This window comes from Chiroxiphia lanceolata, chromosome 29 (genome assembly GCF_009829145.1).
Source record: "Chiroxiphia lanceolata isolate bChiLan1 chromosome 29, bChiLan1.pri, whole genome shotgun sequence".
NCBI lineage: Eukaryota > Metazoa > Chordata > Aves > Passeriformes > Pipridae > Chiroxiphia > Chiroxiphia lanceolata.
The window spans coordinates 1131950-1153432 of NC_045665.1; the positions used below are offsets into that span (position 1 = coordinate 1131950).

Genomic DNA, 21483 nt, shown 5'->3' on the forward strand with positions numbered 1-21483 from the left:
GAAAATAACACCAAGTTAATTTTTAATTAGTGACAGACGTGGTGGGTAAAGACAATCAGAGGAGAGTCAGAGGTCGAAATTAATCCGAGGGTGAAAGAGGATGGTTTTCTGGGAGGCAACTTGGAATGTAGCAACAGATAAACACCCAAAGAAACCGTATTTCGGGGAGCATGGCTGGCGACTGATTCCCCGCACTCCCGTCACGAGGAATTAAAGGAATGTTTCGTCCAAAAGACACTTTGGGTGTGATATTTTGGTTTCAGACACTTCCACCACAGACCCTCCCCAACATGGCGGCGTTTTCTGCCCCCTTCCCATCAGGTGACCTTCCCAATATGGCGGCGCTTCTAGGCCCTTCCCATCACGTGACCTTCCCAATATGGCGGCGCTTCTAGCTCTTCCGCCTCATGTGACCTTCCCAACGTGGCGGGGTTTCCCGGCGCCCCTCTCGCCCTTCCCAAGATGGCGCCGCCTCATTTCCGCTTCCCGCCCTCCCGCCCATGGCGGTGCATCCGGAGTCAACATGGCGGACGTGCTGGATCTCCATGAGGCGGGCGGGGAGGATTTCGCTATGGACGAGGACGGGGATGGTGAGCGCGGGGCTGGGGCTGCTCCTCTGGGTCCAGAGACGGCTCGGCGACCGGTCCGGCCGGGCTCCGGCCCGGGGGAGCCGCTCCCGCCGCGCCCCCAAATCCCGAGTCGCCTCCTTCAACCTCGCCGGCCTGAGGGACGGACCGGGCCCGGGGGGGTCATTCCCGGCCTGGGGGGTCATTTCCGGCCTGGGAGGGGGGGTCCTGCAGGCCCGGAGGGGTCCTGTTGTTCTCAGGGGAGTTCTGCCCATCCCAGGGGGGAACCTGTAGTTCGCAAGGGGGATCCTGTAGTTCCCGGGGGGGGTCCTGTAGCTCCCAGGGGGATCCTGTAGTTCCAGGGGGGATCCTGTCGCTCCCAGGGGGGTCCTGCCCATCCCAGGGGGTCATTCCCAGCACGGTGGGAGATCCTGCCTTTCATTGGGATAGGTCGTGCTTGTCCCATCGGGATCAAAGTGTCATTCCTGGCCCACCGGGGTCATTCCCAGCTCTGGGGAAAGGGGGTCCTGTCCGGCCCGGGGGGTTCATTCCCATCACGGGGAGACGGTCCTGCCTTTCCTGGGAGTGGTCCCTGCCTGTTGCCTGTACCAGGGGGGTTCTTCCCAGCCCGGGGGATCATTCCCAGCCCAAGGGGGTCATTCCCAGCCACGACTGGGGGGGGTCCCTGCCCATCTGGGGGGATCCTGCTCCCCCTGATTCCACGATGTCCCCCCTCAATTCCTGCCTCCTCCCCCCAGAGAGCATCCACAAGCTAAAGGAAAAGGCCAAGAAGCGGAAGGGCCGCGGCTTCGGTTCAGGTGAGGCCCCCAAAACCCTTCCCTGGCACCCTGGGATTGAGGGGGTGGGTGACACCCCACCCCGTGCCACGGTGGGGGGTTGAGGGGCCCCGTTATTCCATCGTGTTCCCCCTTTTCCAGAGGAAGGATCCCGGGCCCGGGTGCGGGAGGATTATGACAGCGTGGAGCAGGATGGGGATGAACCAGGACCACAGAGATGTGAGTGGGGACACGAGGGGGACATGGGGGGGACATGGGGCATGGGGGGGAACATGGGGAGGACATGGGGGGGACATGGGGAATGGGGGGACACGGGGGGGACATGATGGACACGATGAGTCTGGAGCTCCAGCTCAGCCCTGCTGGGATAATCCTTTTTCCAACTGCCCCCGTCATTCCCAGGATTTATTTTGGGGCAAACCCCAAATCTCAAACTCATGGGCTCTGTATCCCCTTCCCAAGGGTGGGAATGGGGGAGATTTGGGGGGGACACCACTTCTTGGGGACCCCACGGCCTCTGAGTGTCACAGGGACACCTTCCCTGTGGGATGGAGGGGGAATGGGGTGTCCTGGGCTCTGGATTGCGATGATCCTTTCCCCCCTTCCCAGGATTTATGGACTCTGGGGTTCCATCTCCCCTTCCCAGCTGTGGAATTTGGGGGACACACCTTTTCTTAGGGACACTTCTCCATGGGAAGGAGGAGGAATTGGGGGGGGTTCTTGAGCTCCAGGTCAGGGCTCCCCCCCCCCAACAATTCCCGGGATTGATTTTGACTCAACCCCCAAATCTCGGCCTTAGAAACTCCACATCCCCTCACCGAGGGTGGGATTTCTGGGGGGATCCCCCTTTCCCAGCCCCCTGACCCCCTTTTTTTACCCCCCCCCAGCTGTGGAGGGCTGGATCCTGTTCGTGACAGGGGTGCACGAGGAGGCCACGGAGGAGGACGTGCACGATCGCTTCGCTGAATTTGGGGAGATCAAGAACATCCACCTGAACCTGGACCGGCGCACGGGATACCTCAAGGTGCCCTGGGGGGCTCAGGGTTAGGATTGGGGGGGTCTGAGGGGGACCCCCCAACTCCATTTTGGCTTGTGGGAGGGTTGAATTGAGCCGGTGGAGTCCGGGCTCGGAGATCCTGTGGGATCATCCCAAAAGTGAGCTGATTTTTGGGGTCACGGGGTCCCTGCCCCCCAAACCTGAGCCAGGGGTTCCCACCATGCCTGGGCTCATTCCTGGTGCCATTTGCATTCCAGATCCCAATCCCATGGTGTCTGGGGGTTCCTGCACCCCAAACCTGAACCAGGGGTTCCCAGGCTTATTCCCAATGCCATTCCCATTCCAGATCCCAATCCCAGGGTGTCGGGGAGTCGCTGCCCCCCAAACCTGAGCCAGGGGGTCCCAGCCTCATTCCCAATGCCATTCCCATTCCAGATCCCAATCCCAAGGTGTCAGGGGATCCCTACACCCTAAATCTGAGCCAGGGGTTCCCACCATGCCTGGGCTCGTTCCTGGTGCCATTCACATTCCAGATCCCAATCCCATGGTGTTTGGGGGTTCCTGCACCCCAAACCTGAGCCAGGGGTTCCCGACCTCATTCCCAATGTCATTCCCAATGCCATTCCCATTCCAGATCCCAATCCCAAGGTGTCAGGGGGTCCCTGCCCCCCAGACCTGAGCCAGGGGTTCCCGCCATGCCCGGGCTCATTCCCAGTGTCATTCCCATTCCAGATCCCAATCCCAGAGTGTCAGGTGTTCCCTGCACCCCAAACCTGAGCCAGGGGTTCCCACCATGCCCGGGCTCATTCCCAGTGCCATTCCCAACGCCATTCCCGATCCCTCCCCAGGGCTACACGCTGGTGGAGTACGAGACGTACAAGGAGGCGCAGGCGGCCATGGAGGGGCTGAACGGGCAGGAGCTCATGGGGCAGCCGGTCAGCGTCGACTGGTGCTTCGTCAGGGGCCCCCCCAAGGGCAAGCGGAGGTGAGGGACGGGAATTCCGGGAGCTGGGAGCGGGAGGGACCTCTGGGAGCATCGGAACCCCCCGCTGTGGGGAACGGGGGCCATTCCGTGTGCCGCCATAGGGAGGGACTGGGGTTAAAATAGGGATAAAATGTGGGATAAAATAGGGTTAAAATGTGCCAAAATGCTTTCTCTCCCCTTTCCCTTATCCCCTTTTCCCTCATTTTCTTTTCCTCTTTGCCTTTTCCCTTTCCCCTCACCTATTCCCTGTTTTCCAGGGGTGGGCGCCGGAGGAGCCGCAGTCCGGACCGGCGCCGCCGATGATGGATCCAGGATTCCACCTGTCCGTGTTCCGAGTCCAAACTGGGCGAAACTGGGGAAACTGGGGGGGGTTTGGACACAGGTCTGAGGAGCCAAACCGGCTCCATCCCTTGGGAAATCGGGGTTTTGCGGAATTTTATTGTTTTGAAAGGACAAACATGAGGGGAGCAGCAGCGGCCCCTGAGGGTTGGGGGTGTTTCCCTCGGGTCTGGGGGGATCCCTCCCAGCCCCCCATCCCATCACATCCCAGGAGTTTTTTCCCTACCCCAGGCAAACGCTCCCTTGATCTCCCGTGGGATTTATCCCACTGGGAAACCCTTATTTTCTGTTAAATAACAGTTTTTGTGTAAATTTGGCTTCTTGTTCTTTGTCCTTCATTAAACCACCCCCAGCCCCTTTCCCTAAAATCCCTCCCCGTCCCAGCTGCTGGATCCCCTGGGGATCCCTCCCAGCCTGGCAGGAGAAGGGCTTGGGCCTTGGAAAAGCCTTTTTTTCCCCCACCTTAAAACTTGGCATTGGGAAGCGACAGCTTTGGGGGGCAACCCAGGGGACTTCCCATGTCCAGCTGTTCCCCTCTCCAGATGTGCCAGTCCCCAAACCCCCCAGATGTGCCCCCGCCTCCACACTCGGAGCCGCTGAGCTGCACGGGGGCCTTTATTGAAGGACACCACCCCCCAAAAACGGGGAGGGCCGGGGGGGGTGGGGAGCTGTGCAGACCCCCAGCCGTGGGTTTAAGGGGAAAAGCTGCCGGGAGGATGAGGAGGGAGCAGGAGGAAGATGCAGGGAAAAGCCACCGACTCCCGAGGGAACTGGGGGGGTCGTGCCGAGTTTGTGCCGACAGCGATGGAGCCCTGGGTGGGTTCAGAGCAAAGGGGACCCGGGGGGGGTCCCAGAGGACGCTGAGGGGGGTCCCCGGGGGTCTCTAAGAGCCGGGCTCGGGGCCCAGGGCGCTGTGGAAGGCGACGAGCTCCGGCTGCATGGAATGGCGGCGGCGCAGCAGGGCCCGGGGGGGCCCGGGGGGCAGCGGGGGCAGCAGCCCGGCCCTGCCCGACCCGGGGGGCTCCAGGGACAACGTTCCGGAGCCGCGGCGCTCCAACAGCCCGCCCGGGCGTCGGAGTGGCCCGGGGGGGGCCGCCTCGGGGTCGAGGGGGTCCCGGCACAGGGGTTTGCCCCGCGGAGGGTCGGGGGCCGGGGGCCGACGTGCCGGGGGGGGCACGGGGGGCACCCGCTCGGCCCAGGCGGGCCCCGGCAGCCCCGAGGCCTCGCGCCCCTCCATGCTGTGCCGGCGTGGGCGCAGCCCCAGCCCCTCCAACCCCCCCGCCGGCCGCTCCGGGGGGGCCCACGTCCCTTCCAGGGCTCCTCGTGGCCCCTCTGGGGAACCCCATGACCCTTCCGAAGGGCCCCGTGTCCCCTCCAAGGACCCCCACGTCCCTTCCAGGCTTCCCCGTGTCGTCCCCTCCGCCCCCGGCACCGCCAGCCCCCAGGGCTCCGAATTGAGCCTCTTCAGCTGCCTCTTGGGCCCGGCCCGCGACGGCTCCGGAGCGGCGGCCGGAGCCGCCGGCGGGAAGCGGAACACATCCCGCTCCTCATCCCTCCCGCCCGCGCCCGGCGACGCCGCCGACGCCGCCCGCACCTCCACCTGGGAGGGGGAGGCGCAGAGCGCGGGCGACGGCGGCGAGTTCAGGTACTGGCGGGTGGTCTTGGTGCCGCGGGGCGACGTGGCCGAGGTGATGATGATGACGTCGCGGCCGCGCTCCCGGCACGCGTCCAGCAGCACCTGCAGCGTCTCCCGGTCCCCGCGCTCCAGCGCGTAAACCAGCGCCGAGCCGCCGGCGTAGTCCCGGGCGCTGGGGTCGGCGCCGTGGGCCAGCAGGACGGCGGCCACGGCCGGGCCGGCGCGCTCGGCACAGGCGTGCATCAGCGCCGTCTTCCCGGCCTTGTCGGGAATGTTGGGATCGGCGCCGTTTTCCAGAAGGTACCGCACCATGCGCGGCTGCTCCGGCGGGTCGGCGTAGCCGGCGCGGCACGCGGCCATCAGCGGCGTCGTGCCCGCGGCGTTGCCCTCGTTGATGTAGGCTCCCCCTTCCAGCAGCAGCCGGGTCAGGCGGAATTTCCCTTGGGATACGGCGCGCAGCAGCGCCGAGCCCTCCGCCGGGATCATGGCGAGCCCCGGTGCCAGCGCGGCGCCGGGGGGGCGGCGCACGGGGCTGGGCATGGCCGGGCTCACGGGCCGGGGCGCGGGGACGGGGGTGGCACCCGCTCACTGCAAGGGGAGATGGTGCGGGGTGAGACCCCCCCCAGGCCCCCCGGGATGAGCACGGGGTGAGACCCCCACCTCTGAACCCCTCGGGGTGGGCACAAGGTGAGACCCCGGAGCCCCTCAGGAAGAGCACGGAGTGAGACACACCCCCCCCAAATCCCCCGTGATAACCACGGGGTGAGACCCCCTCCAAATCCCCTGAAATGGGCACAAGGTGAGACCCCTCCTGAACCCCTCAGGGTGGGCAAAAGGTGAGACCCTGCAGCCCCTTGGGATGGGCACACAATGAAACCCCGGAGCCCCCTGGGAAGGGCACAAGGTGAGACCCTGAAGCCCCCTGGGATGGGCACACGGTGAGACCTCAGAGCCCCCTGCTCCCTGCCTCAGTTTCTCCAGCAAGGGAATATTCCCGCGGTGCTGAGCCCCCTGGTTTGTGTCCCCCTTCCACGTCCCCCCTGCCTGTACCCCCAACCCTTGCCTGCACCCCCAACCCCTCCCTGCCACCAGCTCCTTTCACTCCCCATATCCCTTCCTGCACCCCTCTTCGTTCTCATCCTCCTGCCTGTGCCCCCCCTGCATTCCCTGCCCCTATCTCCATTCTGCCCCTACCCCCATCCTGCCGGTACCCCCGTCCCTGCCTGTACCCCCATCCATGCTGGTACCCCATCCCTGCCCTCGCGGTTCCCATGGCGACGGCGGCTCATCCCGCTGCTCCACTCCGTCCAGCCGGGAAAATGGGGGAGAATCCACCGCCCTCCCAGTCCCCTCAGCAAGACACCCCCGAGCCCGGGCCTGGGGCCTGCCCCGTTCCCCCCGGGCAGGGGGGAAACCCCACAGCGGAGCCCTCCATCCTTCCCTTCTCCCCCCTCCATCCCCCCGTTACCGTGGCAACCGGAGCGTGGGGTCCCTCCGCTCCGGGTCCCGGTCCCCGCAGCCCTGGGGATGGGAGTGTCGGGGACAGCGGCCCGTGGCCGCCATCCCGGCCCGCCGCCGGTGCGGGGGGGGCCGGGAGGTGATGTGGAGGGTCCCCCCCCTCCCGCAGCGCTATTTTTGGCAGCTGCCGGCGCGGGGGGGGGCTGGAGCGGCATGAATCACCCACGGCGCAGTCAGCGCCCGGCGCCCGGCCCTGCGTGGGGACGAGGAGGGCCTCGGGGGGCTGGGGGGGCACAAGAGCCTGGCGGGGGGGCCCGTGGGGCTGGGGGCCGTGGGGTAGCGGGGCTGGGGACCATGAAGCATCGGGGATCTGGGGAGTCGTGGGGCAGCGGGGCTGGGGGCACAGCACAGTGGGGCTGGGGGTCACATCACAGTGGGACTGGGGCCGTAGGGCAGCGGGACTGGGGGTCCCAAAACAGTGGGGCTGGGGGGCAGAGCACAGTGGAACTGGGGCCGTGCGGGGCTGGGGACCAGCGAGGCCCCAGTACCGGGGGGGCTGAGCTGCCCCAGGGCAGAGGGGCTGGGGGGGATCCGGGGGTGGGGGCCCAGGGGCCCCTTCGCCCCCTTTTCCCCCCGCCCCGTCCATCCATCGCGCCCGTCCGGCCGCCCCCTCCCCATTCATCCACCGGCACCGCCCCTCGCCCCGCCCCTGGGGATCACCCGCCAATCAGCGCAGGGTTAGAGGCCAAACCCCGCCCCTTCCGTGCGGGGCGGAGCCGAGGAAACCCCGGACACACGTGGAGCGACTGCGCGTGCGCGGGGTGAGAACGGGACCGGGACCGGGACCGGGACCGGGGATGGGGATGGGGATGGACAGTGGGGGGACACCGGGACTGGGACCCGGAATAGGGATGGGGAGTGGGGGGACACCGGGACTGGGACCGGGAATGAGGATAGGGAGTGGGTGGGACACCGAGACTGGGACCGGGAATGAGGATAGGGGGTGGGCGGACACCGAGACCGGGAATGGGGACGGACAGTGGGGCGACACCGGGACTGGGACCGGGAATAGCGATAGGGGGTGGGGGGATACCGGGAATGGGGATATGGGGTGAGGGGACAGCGGGACCGGGGGGGCACCGGGAGGGACCAGGAATGGGGATACGGGAGGGGGGGACACCGGGACCGAGAGGGACCACGACGGGGGAGAATCGGGACCAGGGCGGGCACCGGGACCGGAGGAGTGACCGTGACAGGACCGAGGGGAGAAGCGGGCTGGGGAGCGGGACAGGACGGGGACGGGGAGCGGGACCGGGGGGGACACCGGGAGTGGAGGCCGGGCCGGGGGTGTCACCGTGTCCCCCTTTCCCCCCCAGCGCCGCCCCGGGCCCAGGATGGCGGGCCGGGGTCGGGGCCGGGGCCGGGGGCAGATGACGTTCAACGTGGAGGCCGTGGGGATCGGGAAGGGGGACGCGCTGCCCCCGCCCACGCTGCAGCCCTCCCCGCTCTTCCCGGTGAGTCTGAGCACTGGCACACTCATCACACCTTCCCCTCCCTCCCTCCCCCCTTCAATCCAGGCCCTGGAGCACCAGAGGGGTCCATGGGGGGCTGAGCACTGGCACACTCATCACACCCATGACACACACACACACACACTCCTTCTCCAATCCAAGCCCCGGGTTTATGAGAAGGCTTAAGCACTGACACACTCATCACACTCGTGCCCCCCCCCTCCTTCCCCAATCCAGGCCCTGGAGAACTGGGGGGGGGGACCATGGAGGGGCTGAGCACTGACACTCATCACACCCATGCCCCCCCGGCCCTGGAGCACTGGGGGGGGAAACTGAGCACTGACACATTCATCACACCCCTGCCCCTCCTTTCCCTAATCCAGGCCCTAGAGCACCAGAGGGGTCCACGGGGCGACTGAGCACTGACACACTCATCACCCCCCCCCCCAGGCCCTGGAGCACCAGGGGGGATTTTTGGGGGCAGCTGAGCACTGACACACTCATCACACCCGTGCCCCCCTCAGGCCCTGGAGCACCAGGGGAGATTTATGGGGGGGCTGAGCACTGACACACTCATCACACCCATGCCCACCCCCCAGGCCCTGGAGCACCAGGGAGGATTTTTGGGGGGCAGCTGAGCACTGACACACTCATCACCCCCATGCCCCCCCCCAGGCCCTGGAGCACCGTGCTGCACCCCTGCCAGGGGGGGAGGAGGGCGAGTACATGCTGGCACTGAAGCAGGAGCTGCGCAGGGCCATGAGGGGCCTCCCCTACTTCGTCAAACCGGGGGCTCCCCGCAGAGGTACCGGGAATGGGGGGGGTGTGGGATGTGGATACTGAGCCTCCTGTACCCCCCCCCCCATGAGGAGGAGGAGGGGCAGGAATTGGGGGGCAGAGAGGGGCCCTGTCCCATTGTCATCCAGCCCCCAGCCCCATCACACCCCATCCAGCCCCCAGCCCCATCACACCCCACCACGTTGGGCTCCGCCCACCCCATCTGCGCTGTCCCAGGGGGTCCCAGAGGGGTCCCCAGGGCTGGATGTCCTGTCCCCCCCCCCAGAGTGACCCCCTCTGTTGCCCCCCCCCAGACATCGAGCGCTACTCGGACAAGTACCAGCTCTCCAGCCCCGTGGACAGCGCCATCGACTGGAACCCAGGTGGGAGGACACGGGGGGACCCGGGGAGGGGGTCACAGGGACATGGGGGGGCTCGAGGAGGGGGGGCTGACCCCCCACCCCACCCCAACTTTGCCCCCCAGACTGGCGGCGGCTCCCGCGGGAGCTGAAGATCCGGGTGCGGCGGGTGCGGAAAGGCAGTGAGTGACCCCCCCCTCCTCCCCTCCCAGTGCCCCCTGTGCCCTCCCCAGGGGGTGACAGTCCCCTGTGCCCCCCCCGAGGGAGGTGACAGTCCCCTGTGCCCCCCCGGGGGGTGACAGTCCCCTGTGCCCCCCCAGGGACCACCCCCCTCGTCCCCAAGCAGCGTGTCACACCCGACAAGGAGGAGACCATTAAGAAGCTGGAGGTAGCGAGGTGGGGGGGGACAGGACACCCCCCTGGCTGGATTTTGGGGGATGGGGGGGTGTGTGTCCCCCACCATGAACACCCCTCTGGCCCCCTCAGAGCCTGGAGAAGAAGGAGGAGGAGGTGACGTCGGAGGAGGAAGAGGAGAAGGAGGAGGAAGAAGAGGGCAAGGAGGAGGAGGAGGAAGAGTACGATGAGGAGGAGCACGAAGAGGTGAGGGGGGTGGGGGGAGTGATGGGGGCACCCCGGGGGTGTTGGGGGGGTGGGGAAACCCTCAGGTGCCACCGTGTCCCCCCCCAGGAGACCGACTACGTCCTGTCCTACTTCGACAACGGGGAGAGCTTCGGGCCCGACAGCGACGACAACGGGGACGAGGCCGTGTACTGACCCCGGGGACCCCCCGAGAGCGGGGACCCCCCCAGCCCCTGGGACACCGGGGACCCCTGTCACCCCTCCTTGGGACACTGGGGTCCCCTGACACCCCCACTTTGGGATACAGGGGGTCCCCTGTCACCAGCCCCCAAGGCCACTGGGGTCTCCTTTCACCCCCTGCACTGGGACATCGGGGTCCTCTGTCACCGCCCCCCTTCAAATCCGGGGTCCCCGTCACCCCCCCAGGACACCAGTGACCCCCATCACCCCCGCCGGGACATTGGGGTCCCCCATCGCCCCCGCCGGGACATTGGGGTCCCCTGTCACCCGCCTTGGGGACACCCTGTCACTCCCCCGTCCCACCACCAGGTGGCACCGGGGCTCCGGGAAAGGGGGGAGTGGGACCCCCCCCCCCCCCAAATTTGGGATACCCCCCCCCCGGGGACTCCCCCATTTCCCCCAACCCCTTTTCCAGCAGCTTTTTTTAAACTTTCGTGCTTATTTTTAAAAACAATTTTTGGGTGGATTAAAGCGGATTTTGGCGTTTCCAGCTCAGCTCCGTGGGTTTGGGTTTTTGTGGTTTTTTTTTTGGGGGGGGGAGTTGGTGGGGAGGGGGCTCCTGGTTGAGAAAAGGGGTTTTTTGGGGGGGGTAAATGTGTACATTTGTGAGTTTTGGGGGGAAAAGGTGTTTTCTGGGGTGGAAAACATGTTTTTTTGAGGAAGGAAAGAGGGAGTGTTCGTGGGAAAAGGGTTTGGGGAGGGGGGAGGTCGGGTTTTTTTGGGGGGAAGGTGGTTTTCTTGGGGGGTAAATGTTGTGGTTTGGGGGAGAGAGGGGTTTTTTTGGAGGGTGAAGTTGTTTTGTGGGGGGAGAAAGGTGTAATTCTTTTTGGAAAAGTTTTTTTTGGGTGAAGAGGGAAATTTTTTGGGGGGGAAAGGTCGATTGTTGAGGAGGGAGAGGTGTATTTTTGGGGGTGAAGATGGATTTTTGGGGGGAAAGGTGGGTTTCTTGGGGAGCAAAGTGGGTTATTTGGGGGGAAAAAAGTGTATTTCTGAGGGAAAAGAGTGTATTTTGGGGAGGGAAAGGGGTATTTCAGGGGGAACGGTGCATTTCTGAGGGAGGAAAGTTGTGGGGTTTTTTGGGGGGGGAGAGGTTATTTGTGGGGGGAGAAGGTGTGTTTTTTAGAAAAGGCATTTTTTAGGGGCCAAGGTGGATTTTGGGGCAGGGAAAGGTGCTTTTTTTCAGGGAGAAGTTGCTTTCAGAGGGAGGAAAGTTGTTGGGGGGGGCAATTTTTTCCGGGGGGGAGGCCTTTTTTGAGGGGGGAAGCATTTTTGGGGGGGAGGTGGCTTTTTTGGGGGGTAGGAGGAAGGCTTTTTTTGGGGGGATAAGGCATTGTTTTTTGAGGGGAAGTGGTTTTTGGGGAGGAAAGAGTGTTTTTTCGGGGGGAGGGAGGTTGTTTGTGCCTCGGGGAGGGGCGGGGGCCGCTCACATGAGCTTCACGTGCTGCCCCCCCCCCCATCCCAGTTCCTGTTTGGGGCCGGTTTTCCCTCCCCCAGCCACGAATGTTCCAACACTTGTTGACTTCCAGCTGCTCCCTGTTTTTCTCTTTCCCTTTTCCTCCCCCCTCACCCCTTTTTCTCCCCATTTCTTTCCCTCTTTTCCCTCCCCCCAGGGAAGGTGCCCCCAGGGGTACGTGGCAATTCCAGGACTCCCAGAGCTTCCAGAGGGTGGGATCTGCACCCCCCACCCCCTTGCCTGGTGGGGAGGTGCCCCAAATCCTTTGGAATCCCTTGGGATACGTGTGTCCCCCCACCAGCCTCAGTGTCCCCCCTCCACTGATCCACTCGTGCTCCCACCCCCTTCCCATCCCATATTCCCACCCCATCCCATCCCATCCCATTCTTGGGGTGTCTCGCTGCCCCCCTCCCAGTGCTCCCAGTGCTCCCAGTTTATCCTGGGCCCTTTGGAAGTGCCAGGAGCCACGGGCTGCCTTGAGGGGGAGGGAGTTTGTCCCCAAACCATGGAGGGATCCCCAGCTATGGGGGTCCCCCAAAACCAGGGTGGGATGGGGGGGGCAGTGAGGGTCTGGCTGCTCCCCCAGATCCATGTGGATCCTGCTCCAGAGCTGCTCCAGCACAAAGTCCAGGCAGGCCAATGAGGGGAGGGGGAAGGTTTATGGCCTTAATTAGTTTAATTGGAGCTGTAAATTGGAGGGGGGGGGGCAGGGTGACTGTGGGGTTCATTCATCCCCCCCCCTGCCATGTAGGGGTGAGATTTTGGGGGTGGGGGCTCCTCCTGGGCCTTTTCCAGGGGGGGGAAACACCACTTTGGAGGGGGGAAGGGTTATTTTAGGGTCTCCAGGGGGGACTGGGGGCTTCTCCTTAATTTTTGGGGGGGCCCTGGGCTGCCTCTGCCCCCGCAGTTCCTCCCCTGGCCCAGCCCATCCTGCCTATTCCTGGCCCGGAGCAGGGTGACCCTTCACCTGCTTGGCCCGGAGCCGGGAATGGCTCTGGCTCCGAAGGGAAACTGAGGCCTGGCCAGGAAAAAGGCTGGGGAGGGGCCAGCGGGGGAACCGAGGCCTGGGGGGGTTTTTGGGGGGGCTCCAAGTGGGCGAGGGGAGAGGGAGCAGAGCCAAGGTCTTGGGGGGGGCTCCAAGTGGGTGAGAGGGGAAGGAGCAGAGCCAAGGTCACAGCCTCGTTCCTCATCACCGGTACCTTTCACCCACATTCCATAAAAAGAGCCGGAGCCGCAGAGGCTCCGACAGCAGCCCCGAAAAAGGCAGGAATATTCCCTCATCCCCGTGCCTCAGTTTCCCTTCCCTGTGCCCTTTTCCCTTCCCTGTGCCCGTTTCCCTCCCTGTGCCTCAGTTTCCCCTCACCAGCACTGCTTTTCTGCTCAGTTTTTCCCCCTGGAAAAACCAGGAGACCCCGCCAGGGCTGCTCCCAGGAAAACCAGAGATCAGGAAAAGCAGGTCAATCCCACCCCCCCCCAGAGCTTTCTGCTGCCCCCCAACCATCCCCTCCCCAGGAAGGACACGAGGTGGCAGCTCGGTTTCAACTCGTTTATTACAAATTTTGCCCCCCAGGGGCCCACGAAAAGGTACAAAATCTGCATTTTTGTGCTTCCCCCCCCCCCCCCCCCAAAAAAACAAACTATGTACAAAACCAAATAGAAAAGGTGTCAGTCGTGACAGTGGGGGCGTGTCACGACAGGACGGATCTGTGGTGTCACAGTGTCCCCCTCCCTTGGCCGGAGCAGCGCCCGGAGTCGGGGAATTAGGATGGAATTAGAGCCGAGCGTTTCCCGTCACTGTGCGAGGACGGGCAGCGCGGCAGCCGAGCTTTTCCAGCCCTTTTCCAGCCGGATCCGCCCTCATCTCTCTCCTCTGCCAGTCCACAAAGGCTCTCCGCCGGCTCGGAGCGCCCGGGGTTTTTTTCTGGAAGGTTCCAGCGGCCACCGGAGCGGTGGCTCCTCTCAGGAACGCGGCGGTTCCCCGGGAATGTGGCAGTTCCTTGGGAGCAGGTGCCCTGCCGCGGGCGGGCGGCACACGGAGCCGAGTCCGGGATAAGCGGGAGCGACCCGCCGGCCGCGGCGCTCAGTGCACGTTGTTGTTGGCGACGCAGGGATCCACCTGGGCGACGGAGCAGGGAGCGGGTGAGGGAGCTGGGCCGGTGATCCCGGATCCACCCGGCCCATCCCGTGCCGGCGCCGCGCTCACCTCCGTGTAGGTGGGGGGGGGCATGAACTTGAACTCCGGCGCGTACATGAAGATGGGGCTGTCGAACCCGTCGGGATCATCCAGGAGCGGAGTGGTGGGGCTCTCCAGCCGGTGATCCTCGGGAACGATGTCCAGATAGCACGGGGGGGCTGTGGGAATGCAGGGAGATACCCGTGAGCTTACCTGTGCACCCTCCTCTCCGAGCCCCTTGGGGTATATCCCCACACTGTGATCCCACCTTGTGGATCCCACCCCACTCACCCTCTGGAGCATCCGGGAGGTTCAGGTCGACCCAGCTCATCTCGGAACTGGTCTGACTGGCCATGCTGGAGCTGCGGCTCCCGATGCCCGAGCGGCTCCCGATGACCAGCGGCAGCTCCAGGATGATTTTCTTGGAGCCCGGGACGCTGACGTAGATCTGCAGGGGGAGAGCCGGGATTTAGGGGTGTTGGGACGGGATCGAGATCCCCAAGAGGAGGATGAGCAGGAGGAGGAGGATGAGGAGGGGGTGAGAGGATCCCCCACTCACCTGCAGGAAATACTCCACACGCAGGATGTTGCAGCCCAGGATGGAGGGTTTGAGCTTGCGCACGCGGATGGTTTTGCCGCGCCAGGACTCGGAGGTGCCCGAGATGATGTGGTTGCCACGGACACAGGAGAGTTTCTGGCAGAAGACCTTGGTCTGGCCGTTGGCCAGGTAGGTGTGCTTGGCCACGATGGCCGCCTTGGGCACCACGATGCGCGAGCACGTGTTCTCAAAGTCCGCGTTGATGCAGATCTCGTCGCCTGCCGAGGCAAGGACCCGGCGTTAGGGATGCCGGGGCTTTCCCCCGCTGGTCCCACACTCACCTCCCTCCCCCCATTCCCTGTTCCCAGCGATCCTCACCTTCACAGAAGCCTTTCCTGTCGATCTGGGCGCTGACAGACACGCGCCCGTCCGGGATGAACATACAAGACACCTTCTTCTCCTTCTTGGCTGCAACTGGGGACTGTGGAAAGAGGGAACGGTCACACGCTGGTCCCATCCTGCCCTTCCCACTCCCTCCTCCCTTTGCTTCCTTCCCCTTTTCTTTGCAACCAAGCCTCAAGTTCCCCTTGAGCTGCAGAACCCACCCGGCCCGGTGTCGCTTTCTGGAATTATCCAGAGCTCCTTAATCCCACCCTTAATCCCGCTCAACCCAAAACCGATTAGACACGCCTCGACACCCCGGGGTCGGGCTGACCCTCCCCAGGGGCTTTCCTCCCAAGGCTTTGGAGTACTCGAGGCTCACCAGCAATTCCGGGGTGTTCACATCCACGGGATCCATCACCTCGAAGCGTTTCTTGACCTGCTGGGTGGGGCAGGCAGGGCGCTCCAGGGATGCCTTCACCCAGTAATCCACGCAGCCGTACTTCCCCTTGAACGTGGTGCCCAGCGGCCTGCAGACACACAGGGGGTCACTCCAGCGCCAAAACAGGGATTTTCCAATTTAATTCCACCCCCAGAGGCGGGTGCTGCCTCATACTCACCCCTGGGGCAGCTCGAAGCCGAACTTGTACTCGTACTTGTTCCCAGGCCTGAGGATGACGGAGCCGTCGTCATCTGTGGGAGAAAAGGGGAGGGAAACATCAGATGGAGCTCCAGGGTGATCCTTGGTTCCGCTTCCAGTGGTGACAGAACCAGAGCTGTTGAGTAACACCTGCCCCCGCCCCGGGAACCCCGTGTCCTCTCAGTGCTGCTCCCTTCACCTCACCAACACCCCGCGGGGCAGAACACTGCGTCCCGCTGGCCCCACCCCACCCTCAGCTCCTCCTTATCTCCCAGCTCCAGCTGTCCCTCCTGGTTATCTTTTGGACACTCTCCCAGTCCCCCTCTCCATACTCGGAGGAGGTTCCTTTCTGGGGTGTGATCCCTGTGCCCCTCCTTGTGTCCTGTCACCAGCCCCTGCTTGTGGTGCCAGGACACACCACGGCAGCTCCCCAGCCTCTGATTTTGTCCCTCAGCTCCCCAACTTTGACTTGACTTGGCCAAACCCTCAGAAGTTTTTAAGTTGCGTTGGGTTTGGTCATTTCTCCCAGACTTAAGGCACAACATCAACTCCGTGTTGGTGACCAAGTGACCCACCACAGCCCCCACGGTGCCAACCCCAGGGGCATCCGAGGCTCTTTGCCCCCTCCCAACCCCTCTGCCCTCGATCCAGCCCCACCGCAGCCCCCCATGGGACCAAGCCCAGGGGCACGGTTGGGTTGAGGGTACCCGTCCAGCCCCGTGCCCTCACCCGTGGGCTGCTCCTCGAGCGCCAGCACGTCCTCGAAGCGCAGGTACTCCATCTCCTGCCGGCACTGGGCCGGGCCCTTGGCCCAGGTCACTTTGGCCACCCCACACGCCAACACCTTGACGGCATTGACGCGGGTCACCTCGGCCACCTCCACGACCACACGCCCGGCCACCTTGTCCCCGCTGCAGTAGATCTTGTCGGGCTCGCTGAAGAGCACCACGAAGCTCTTCACCTTCTTGAACATCACCATGGCTGGGGCAGCGCGGGGACGCAAAAAGGAAAGCTTGTGGGGCTTTAACACCCTTGGAGCAAGAAAGCCCGCCTGGAACCAGGCGAGTCACAGGCACAAAGGTCGGTTGGACGGACGCTTTGTTTTGAGGCGACTGGACAGGTTTTTAGGAGTTGTTCCGGGCTGATAACGTCCGCGCCTGCCGCTGCCCTCAGCGCTGTGCGCTCAGCCCCGGCCGCCGCGCTTTTTATAGGCTCGGGCTCCCCGCCCACCCCCCCCGCCCGCGCCTGTTGCTGCCGGGGCGCCACGCCGAGGGCGCGTGTCCAGGCGTGCTGCTCGCGTGATCAGCGCGCCCATTGGCTGCCGCCGCCTTGTTTACAGCGGCGCCGGCCAATCAGAGCGGCGCGAGCGGAGCGTGGACAGCGTGTGAAGGAGAGGCGCGCGTGGTCAATGAGGAGGATGGGGGGGCGGGAGCCGGCCGGGGCTGAGTGACAGCGCGGAGGGCCAATGGCGAGCGAGGACGGGCGGCGGCGGCGGCCAATGGCGAGCGCGGAACAGAATGTCATGTTCCCAAGCGCCGGGACTGGGGGGGGGAGCGCCGGCCCCAGTTTGGGACGGGCCGCGCTGTACTGGGACAACTGGGAGCGGCCGGGCCGGCCCTGGGGGTCATCGGTGGCGTCACCCCCTTCCTCAGTTTCCCCCTCCCCACTCAGAGCAGCCTGCCCCCCCTCAGCCTCTCCGAAGCCCCCACGGAGCCCCACACGTCCCATTATTTGGGGTAAATAAGGGTGGATTCAGGGTACGGGATAGAACCAGATCCTGGGGTGCTCCCTCAGTCCCTGGGAGGGGGGTAGGGAGGTATTTGCCCCTCTCTGCCACTTCCCAGAGCCCACCCTGGCCTCCCCTCGGCTGTCTCTGGGGTACCCCACTCTTCCTTATTTGGGGTAAACAAGGGTGGATTTGGGATATGGGATCGAACCTGACCCCGAGGAGCTCCCTGAATCCCTCTGGGGGGGATTTTCCCCCCTCTGCCACTTTCCATAGCCCCCCTGGACTGCTCTCAACTGATTCTGAGGGGTTCCCTCAGCCTCCCCCCCCTGTGCTATTCCCCCCCCCGTACACTCCCCCCATTATTTGAGATAAATGAGGGTGGATTTGGGGGTTCAGGATCAAATCTTTCCCTCCTTCTGTGGTTGTGTTTCAGGAACCCTTCCCACTCCATCTTCCCCAAAATATCCCCCCTAAACCTTGATCCAAGGGGCAGCAAACACCCACATCCACCCCATAAACCATGGCCCCCTTTTCCAGCTGGGATTTGAGGAGTGGAACAGTGTTTAACCCCCCCCACAGGAGACTTTGGCCTCCGAGAAACCCTCAGATTTCACTCCCTGGGCCAGGGCGGCGGCTCTTTCCCCTCTTTTCCCGACCCTCAGTGCTTTCCCAGCTCAGGAAAGTGCTGGGAGCAGAGGAAACGGGAGAACAATGTTCATGGAGCCACCCAGCACCGGAGGAATGGAAATGGGGGCTCCCGGTGCTTCCCACCCCGGTGGGAAGCTTTTGTTGGGAGCTGTCCTTCAGAGGTTGTTTGTCCGAGTGTTCCTGGCGCTTTTCCTGCCCTTCCATCCCCTCCTTCCCCCGGAGTTAATTCACACCTGATCGTATAAACCGATAAAGCACCGGATAAACCGTGGGGCATAAACTGCTCTCCTGCCAAACCGCAGGACAGAATTCCTCCTTGGGAGGGAATTATTCCGTGGTTTGGTGCGGAGTGGAGGAATTGCACCTTTTTCCTCCTGTCCCCACTGTCTCCCGCTGGGAAAAAAAAAAAGCGCTGGATTAACGGAGAATTAAGGATTTGCTCTAAATTGGCAAAAGGTGGGGAGGTTTTTTTAGCCTTGCCAGCCGTGGGATATTTGACCCCTTGGATCGGCGTTCCCGTCGGAGCCGTGTTTACGCTCTCTCCCTCTCCAGTTCCCGTGGGTGTCCACCTTTCCAAGGAACCCGACCTTGGGCTGCTCGGACACATTCCAACAAAGCCAAAGGGCCTTGAAGCCCAATGCCGAGGAAATTGCCAAGGATATGATCCAAGGCACGTTCCACATCCCAAATCCTCTCCGAATTCCTCCAGACCCGTCAATCAGCGCCGACCTTTCCCCCCCTAACCCCCATCCGATGGCAAGCCCTCCCTCCTCCCTGCTGTTGCTGGAATTCCCTTGCTCAGGAGAAGGGGCTCAGGTTTGCTCCAGGAGGTTTTCCTGCACTGGCAACACCCCTGGATGGATCCGGGGAGGTCGGGAACACTGTGGGATTTTTGCTTGTAAAAAGCCACATCTCCCAATGTCCTTCAAAAACAGGGGAATCAGGAGGGGAAACCACCAGGAATTCTGGGCGAGGACAACCTCCTGCTCCCACTAAACTGCTGTTTAAGGCACGCACCCCCCTCCCAGCTGCTTTCCCGCAGGATCCTGGTGCTTGGAGGATCCCCCACTGCTGAGGGGGAGTGGATGGGGAGAGCAATTGGATCCGTGGCTTTTCCCAGAGTTCCTGGCCGGGGGCGAGAGATGGCCAGGCCGGTGTGACTAACACTTTTTCCCAGGCATAACCCACTTCCAAAGCCACGGAGCGAGAAACTGGGGCCCTGAGGTGACTCACTGGGCTCTGGGTGGGTCCCGGGGAAGGAACTGGGCATGGCACAGACTTGTTTTTGCCGGCACAGCGCCCGGCGCTGATAAGATCCGTGTTTTTCTGCTCCAGGTCACTGGGATCGGTTGCCAGGAGAAGCCACTCTGTTCCCGTGACAGCCTGGCCTTTGTCCCGGCTGTGGGACAACCAGCACTGAGCCGGGATTGTCGGTGAGCCCGGGGGGCACCGGCAGCCCCGCAGCCTCTCCGGGCTGTTTGCTCCATGGTTTTCACCATATATGGTCCCTTCCAGCAAATTCCCGGCTGGGAGGGGCAGAGAGGGCTGGGAAGGGATCCACAGTGGCTGGAGCGTGGGGACAGAGTGTCCCGGGTGTGCGGTCGGGAGCTGGGGTGGAAAAGGCATTTCCTCCAGTTGTTTGTGTGCAGGGAACGTTGGGAACAGCTCCCAGCTGCAAAACGAGGAGCTGTGGGACTGGGATGGCTCCTGGAAAGCCACCGCTTGTCCCACGGCCAGGATTTCCAGGATTGGAGGCTCCGGGTTGGTTCCTAAACCACAGCAGCGGGTTGGGGGTGGAGGGAAAGGTCTGTAGGGCCTGGCTGGAGGCAGGGAACACTCAGTTCTGCGGGATCGCTGGGACACAGAGGTTTGACACTCGTCTGGAATCTTCCAGGAGCAACTGGGAAAGCTCCTGGGGCAGATCCTCCTTGGGGATTCCCTAAAAATCCCCTTTTTTTGCTGTTTTATCCCCGGCAGAGGCTTGTGCCCCCCCCATGTTTGAGATTCTCCAGGCACACAGATCAGGGTCCCCTTTACCCCTCCCCTGAGTGGGGACAAGTCCTCTCAGGGCTTGGGCAGGAAGATTTTCCCCCTGGAGCCCCACTTTTCCAGCTCCTACTGGAGACCGGGATGTGGACGCTCCCACTGCTTCTTTGTCCAGGCGGGATTTCTTCCCTTCTTTCATGCCCAGATGGTGTTCTTGGAGCAGGGAAAGCCCGAGATAAGGCTCCACAAGAGCTCGGCCATCCGTAAACAGGGAGGAATTCAGATTCGGGGTCTGGAAAGTCCCGTGTTTGTCATCTGCTCAGGGCAGGAAGAGGCGGTGACATCAGCTCTGCTCCGGCCGGGAGGATGTGACCTCCCCCAGCTCCCAGCAGAGCCTCCCCAGGCACGTTAGGTGGGATTTTTGGGGAGAAATTCTTCCCCGTGAGGGTGCTGAGGCCCTGGCACAGGTTTTCCAGGGAATTTGTGTCTGCCCCATCCCTGGAAGTGTTCAAGGCGAGGTTGGATGGGGCTTGGAGCCCAGTTGGGAGAGTGGAAGGTGTCCCTGCCATGAATGGGATTGTCTTTAAGGTCTTTTCCCGCCCCAAACAAGGCCGGAATTCTGTGATTCCTGGTTGTTTGGGATGAGGATGAATACATCCCGTGGCTCTGGAGCTCTGAGGTGCTGGAGCCCTCCCCGTGCACTGGCTGCTGTGGACACCTAGAGGCTTTCCCAGGAACGGCAGAGGAGGATTTCCATCCATCCATCCATCCATCCATTCACCCACCCACCCACCCCTGGGTGACAGAGGGACAACAACAACAAAAAAAAGGGTGACAAGGCTCTCTTGGAACCCCTTCAGGCACTGGAGAATGCTTGGAGGTCTCTCCAAAGCCTTCTCTTCTGCGGGCCGAATCCCACAACTCTCCCTCACAGCTTTGGCTGCTGAAAAGTGGGAAAATTTCTGTATTCCTTTGCTGCTGGGAGCTCTCCTGGCCGTGAGCAGCCCCGGGGAGGGTGGACCATGTGTGTTCTGAGTTGTGGACGCTCCGTGGGGGCTCAAACCCGCGCCGTGGCCTGGCGGAGGTCCAGCCACTCCGGGGGAACGTGCCGAGCGTGGGATGGGCCCGGCCCATTCCCCAGATGATTCCATGCTCCTCCTCGGTGTGACAGGGACGTGAGGCCTCCCAGGGACGCCCTGAAGCAGAGGACAGACCTTTCCCCCCGCCGGGAATAAAGGAGAGGAACGCTGGCGCCGATCCCAGCTTGATGCCGACGAGCGCGTTTCCATTGACGTCAGCGGACTTTGGAGCGACCCTTCACCTTCCCAGCCCGGTGCCGCCTCCCAAAAACAACCCCAGCGACCCCATCCAGCTCTGGTGCGAGCCCAGGTTGGATTGTTCCGCATCCAGGCACCCAACCTGGGTGGCTGGAGCTGGAGGGGGATCGGGGCCTTCTCCCAGGAGATGGGACCAGAGGGGAGATCTAGGTTGGATATTTGGGGGAATATCTCCATGGAGAGGGTGTTCAGGCCCTGGAACAGGGCATTGTCCCTGTGCTCAACAACAAGTGGACCTGGCACCTGGGGACATGGGTCGCTGGTGGCTGGGGGACAGTTAATGATTAATGATCTCAGAGGCTTCTCCAACCTTTATGATTCCTTAATGATTCCTTAACTCATCCACAACTGCTC

The 21483-nt window shown here is 63.2% G+C and overlaps 4 protein-coding genes across 5 annotated transcripts; 2 read left to right on the forward strand and 2 right to left on the reverse strand.

The window, feature by feature from the left end:
* Positions 1-457: 457 nt before the first annotated feature.
* On the forward strand, positions 458-4000 carry LOC116799872 (RNA-binding protein 8A). The gene is made up of 6 exons (XM_032713338.1): positions 458-590; positions 1325-1384; positions 1505-1582; positions 2251-2387; positions 3209-3345; positions 3603-4000. The coding sequence occupies exons 1-6, from the start codon at positions 524-526 to the stop codon at positions 3646-3648; spliced, it is 525 nt and encodes a 174-aa protein (XP_032569229.1). The 5' UTR covers positions 458-523; the 3' UTR covers positions 3649-4000.
* A 257-nt stretch (positions 4001-4257) lies between these two features.
* LOC116799844 (ankyrin repeat domain-containing protein 34A-like) lies at positions 4258-7016 on the reverse strand. The gene is made up of 2 exons (XM_032713274.1): positions 6789-7016; positions 4258-5908 (listed from the first exon to the last, which is right to left on the reverse strand). The coding sequence occupies exon 2, from the start codon at positions 5858-5860 to the stop codon at positions 4568-4570; it is 1293 nt and encodes a 430-aa protein (XP_032569165.1). The 5' UTR covers positions 5861-5908; positions 6789-7016; the 3' UTR covers positions 4258-4567.
* A 547-nt stretch (positions 7017-7563) lies between these two features.
* LOC116799870 (DNA-directed RNA polymerase III subunit RPC7-like) lies at positions 7564-10739 on the forward strand. Of its 2 annotated transcripts, XM_032713335.1 has the most exons (8): positions 7564-7599; positions 8155-8292; positions 8965-9094; positions 9381-9449; positions 9551-9607; positions 9746-9813; positions 9912-10025; positions 10113-10739. In XM_032713335.1, exons 2-8 carry the CDS (start codon positions 8173-8175, stop codon positions 10197-10199), a joined length of 645 nt encoding a protein of 214 aa, XP_032569226.1. In that variant the 5' UTR covers positions 7564-7599; positions 8155-8172; the 3' UTR covers positions 10200-10739. The 2 variants fall into 2 exon arrangements, with proteins under 2 accessions (XP_032569226.1, XP_032569227.1); XM_032713336.1 differs by lacking the exon at positions 7564-7599 and having other exon boundaries at positions 8102-8292; positions 9551-9604.
* Positions 10740-13233: 2494 nt separating this feature from the next.
* LOC116799850 (thioredoxin-interacting protein-like) lies at positions 13234-16608 on the reverse strand. Its single transcript, XM_032713289.1, has 8 exons — positions 16159-16608; positions 15410-15482; positions 15172-15319; positions 14787-14889; positions 14430-14686; positions 14162-14318; positions 13901-14049; positions 13234-13813 (listed from the first exon to the last, which is right to left on the reverse strand). Exons 1-8 carry the CDS (start codon positions 16406-16408, stop codon positions 13778-13780), a joined length of 1173 nt encoding a protein of 390 aa, XP_032569180.1. The 5' UTR covers positions 16409-16608; the 3' UTR covers positions 13234-13777.
* Positions 16609-21483: the final 4875 nt, after the last annotated feature.

Bases quoted from the DNA above. Each gene is read 5' to 3' on its own strand.
- LOC116799872 (XM_032713338.1), top strand. From the start codon at position 524: ATGGCGGACGTGCTGGATCTCCATGAGGCGGGCGGGGAGGATTTCGCT. The intron at 2,388-3,208 runs GTGCCCTGGGGG...ATCCCTCCCCAG, and splicing joins GGCGCACGGGATACCTCAAG to GGCTACACGCTGGTGGAGTA. The intron at 3,346-3,602 runs GTGAGGGACGGG...CCTGTTTTCCAG, and splicing joins CCCCCCAAGGGCAAGCGGAG to GGGTGGGCGCCGGAGGAGCC.
- LOC116799844 (XM_032713274.1), bottom strand. From the start codon at position 5,860: ATGCCCAGCCCCGTGCGCCGCCCCCCCGGCGCCGCGCTGGCACCGGGG.
- LOC116799870 (XM_032713335.1), top strand. From the start codon at position 8,173: ATGGCGGGCCGGGGTCGGGGCCGGGGCCGGGGGCAGATGACGTTCAAC. The intron at 9,450-9,550 runs GTGGGAGGACAC...TTTGCCCCCCAG, and splicing joins CGCCATCGACTGGAACCCAG to ACTGGCGGCGGCTCCCGCGG. The intron at 9,608-9,745 runs GTGAGTGACCCC...GTGCCCCCCCAG, and splicing joins GCGGCGGGTGCGGAAAGGCA to GGACCACCCCCCTCGTCCCC.
- LOC116799850 (XM_032713289.1), bottom strand. From the start codon at position 16,408: ATGGTGATGTTCAAGAAGGTGAAGAGCTTCGTGGTGCTCTTCAGCGAG. The intron at 14,687-14,786 runs GTGAGGATCGCT...TTGCCTCGGCAG, and splicing joins CAGGAAAGGCTTCTGTGAAG to GCGACGAGATCTGCATCAAC. The intron at 14,319-14,429 runs GTGAGTGGGGGA...CTCCCCCTGCAG, and splicing joins GTGTGGAGTATTTCCTGCAG to ATCTACGTCAGCGTCCCGGG.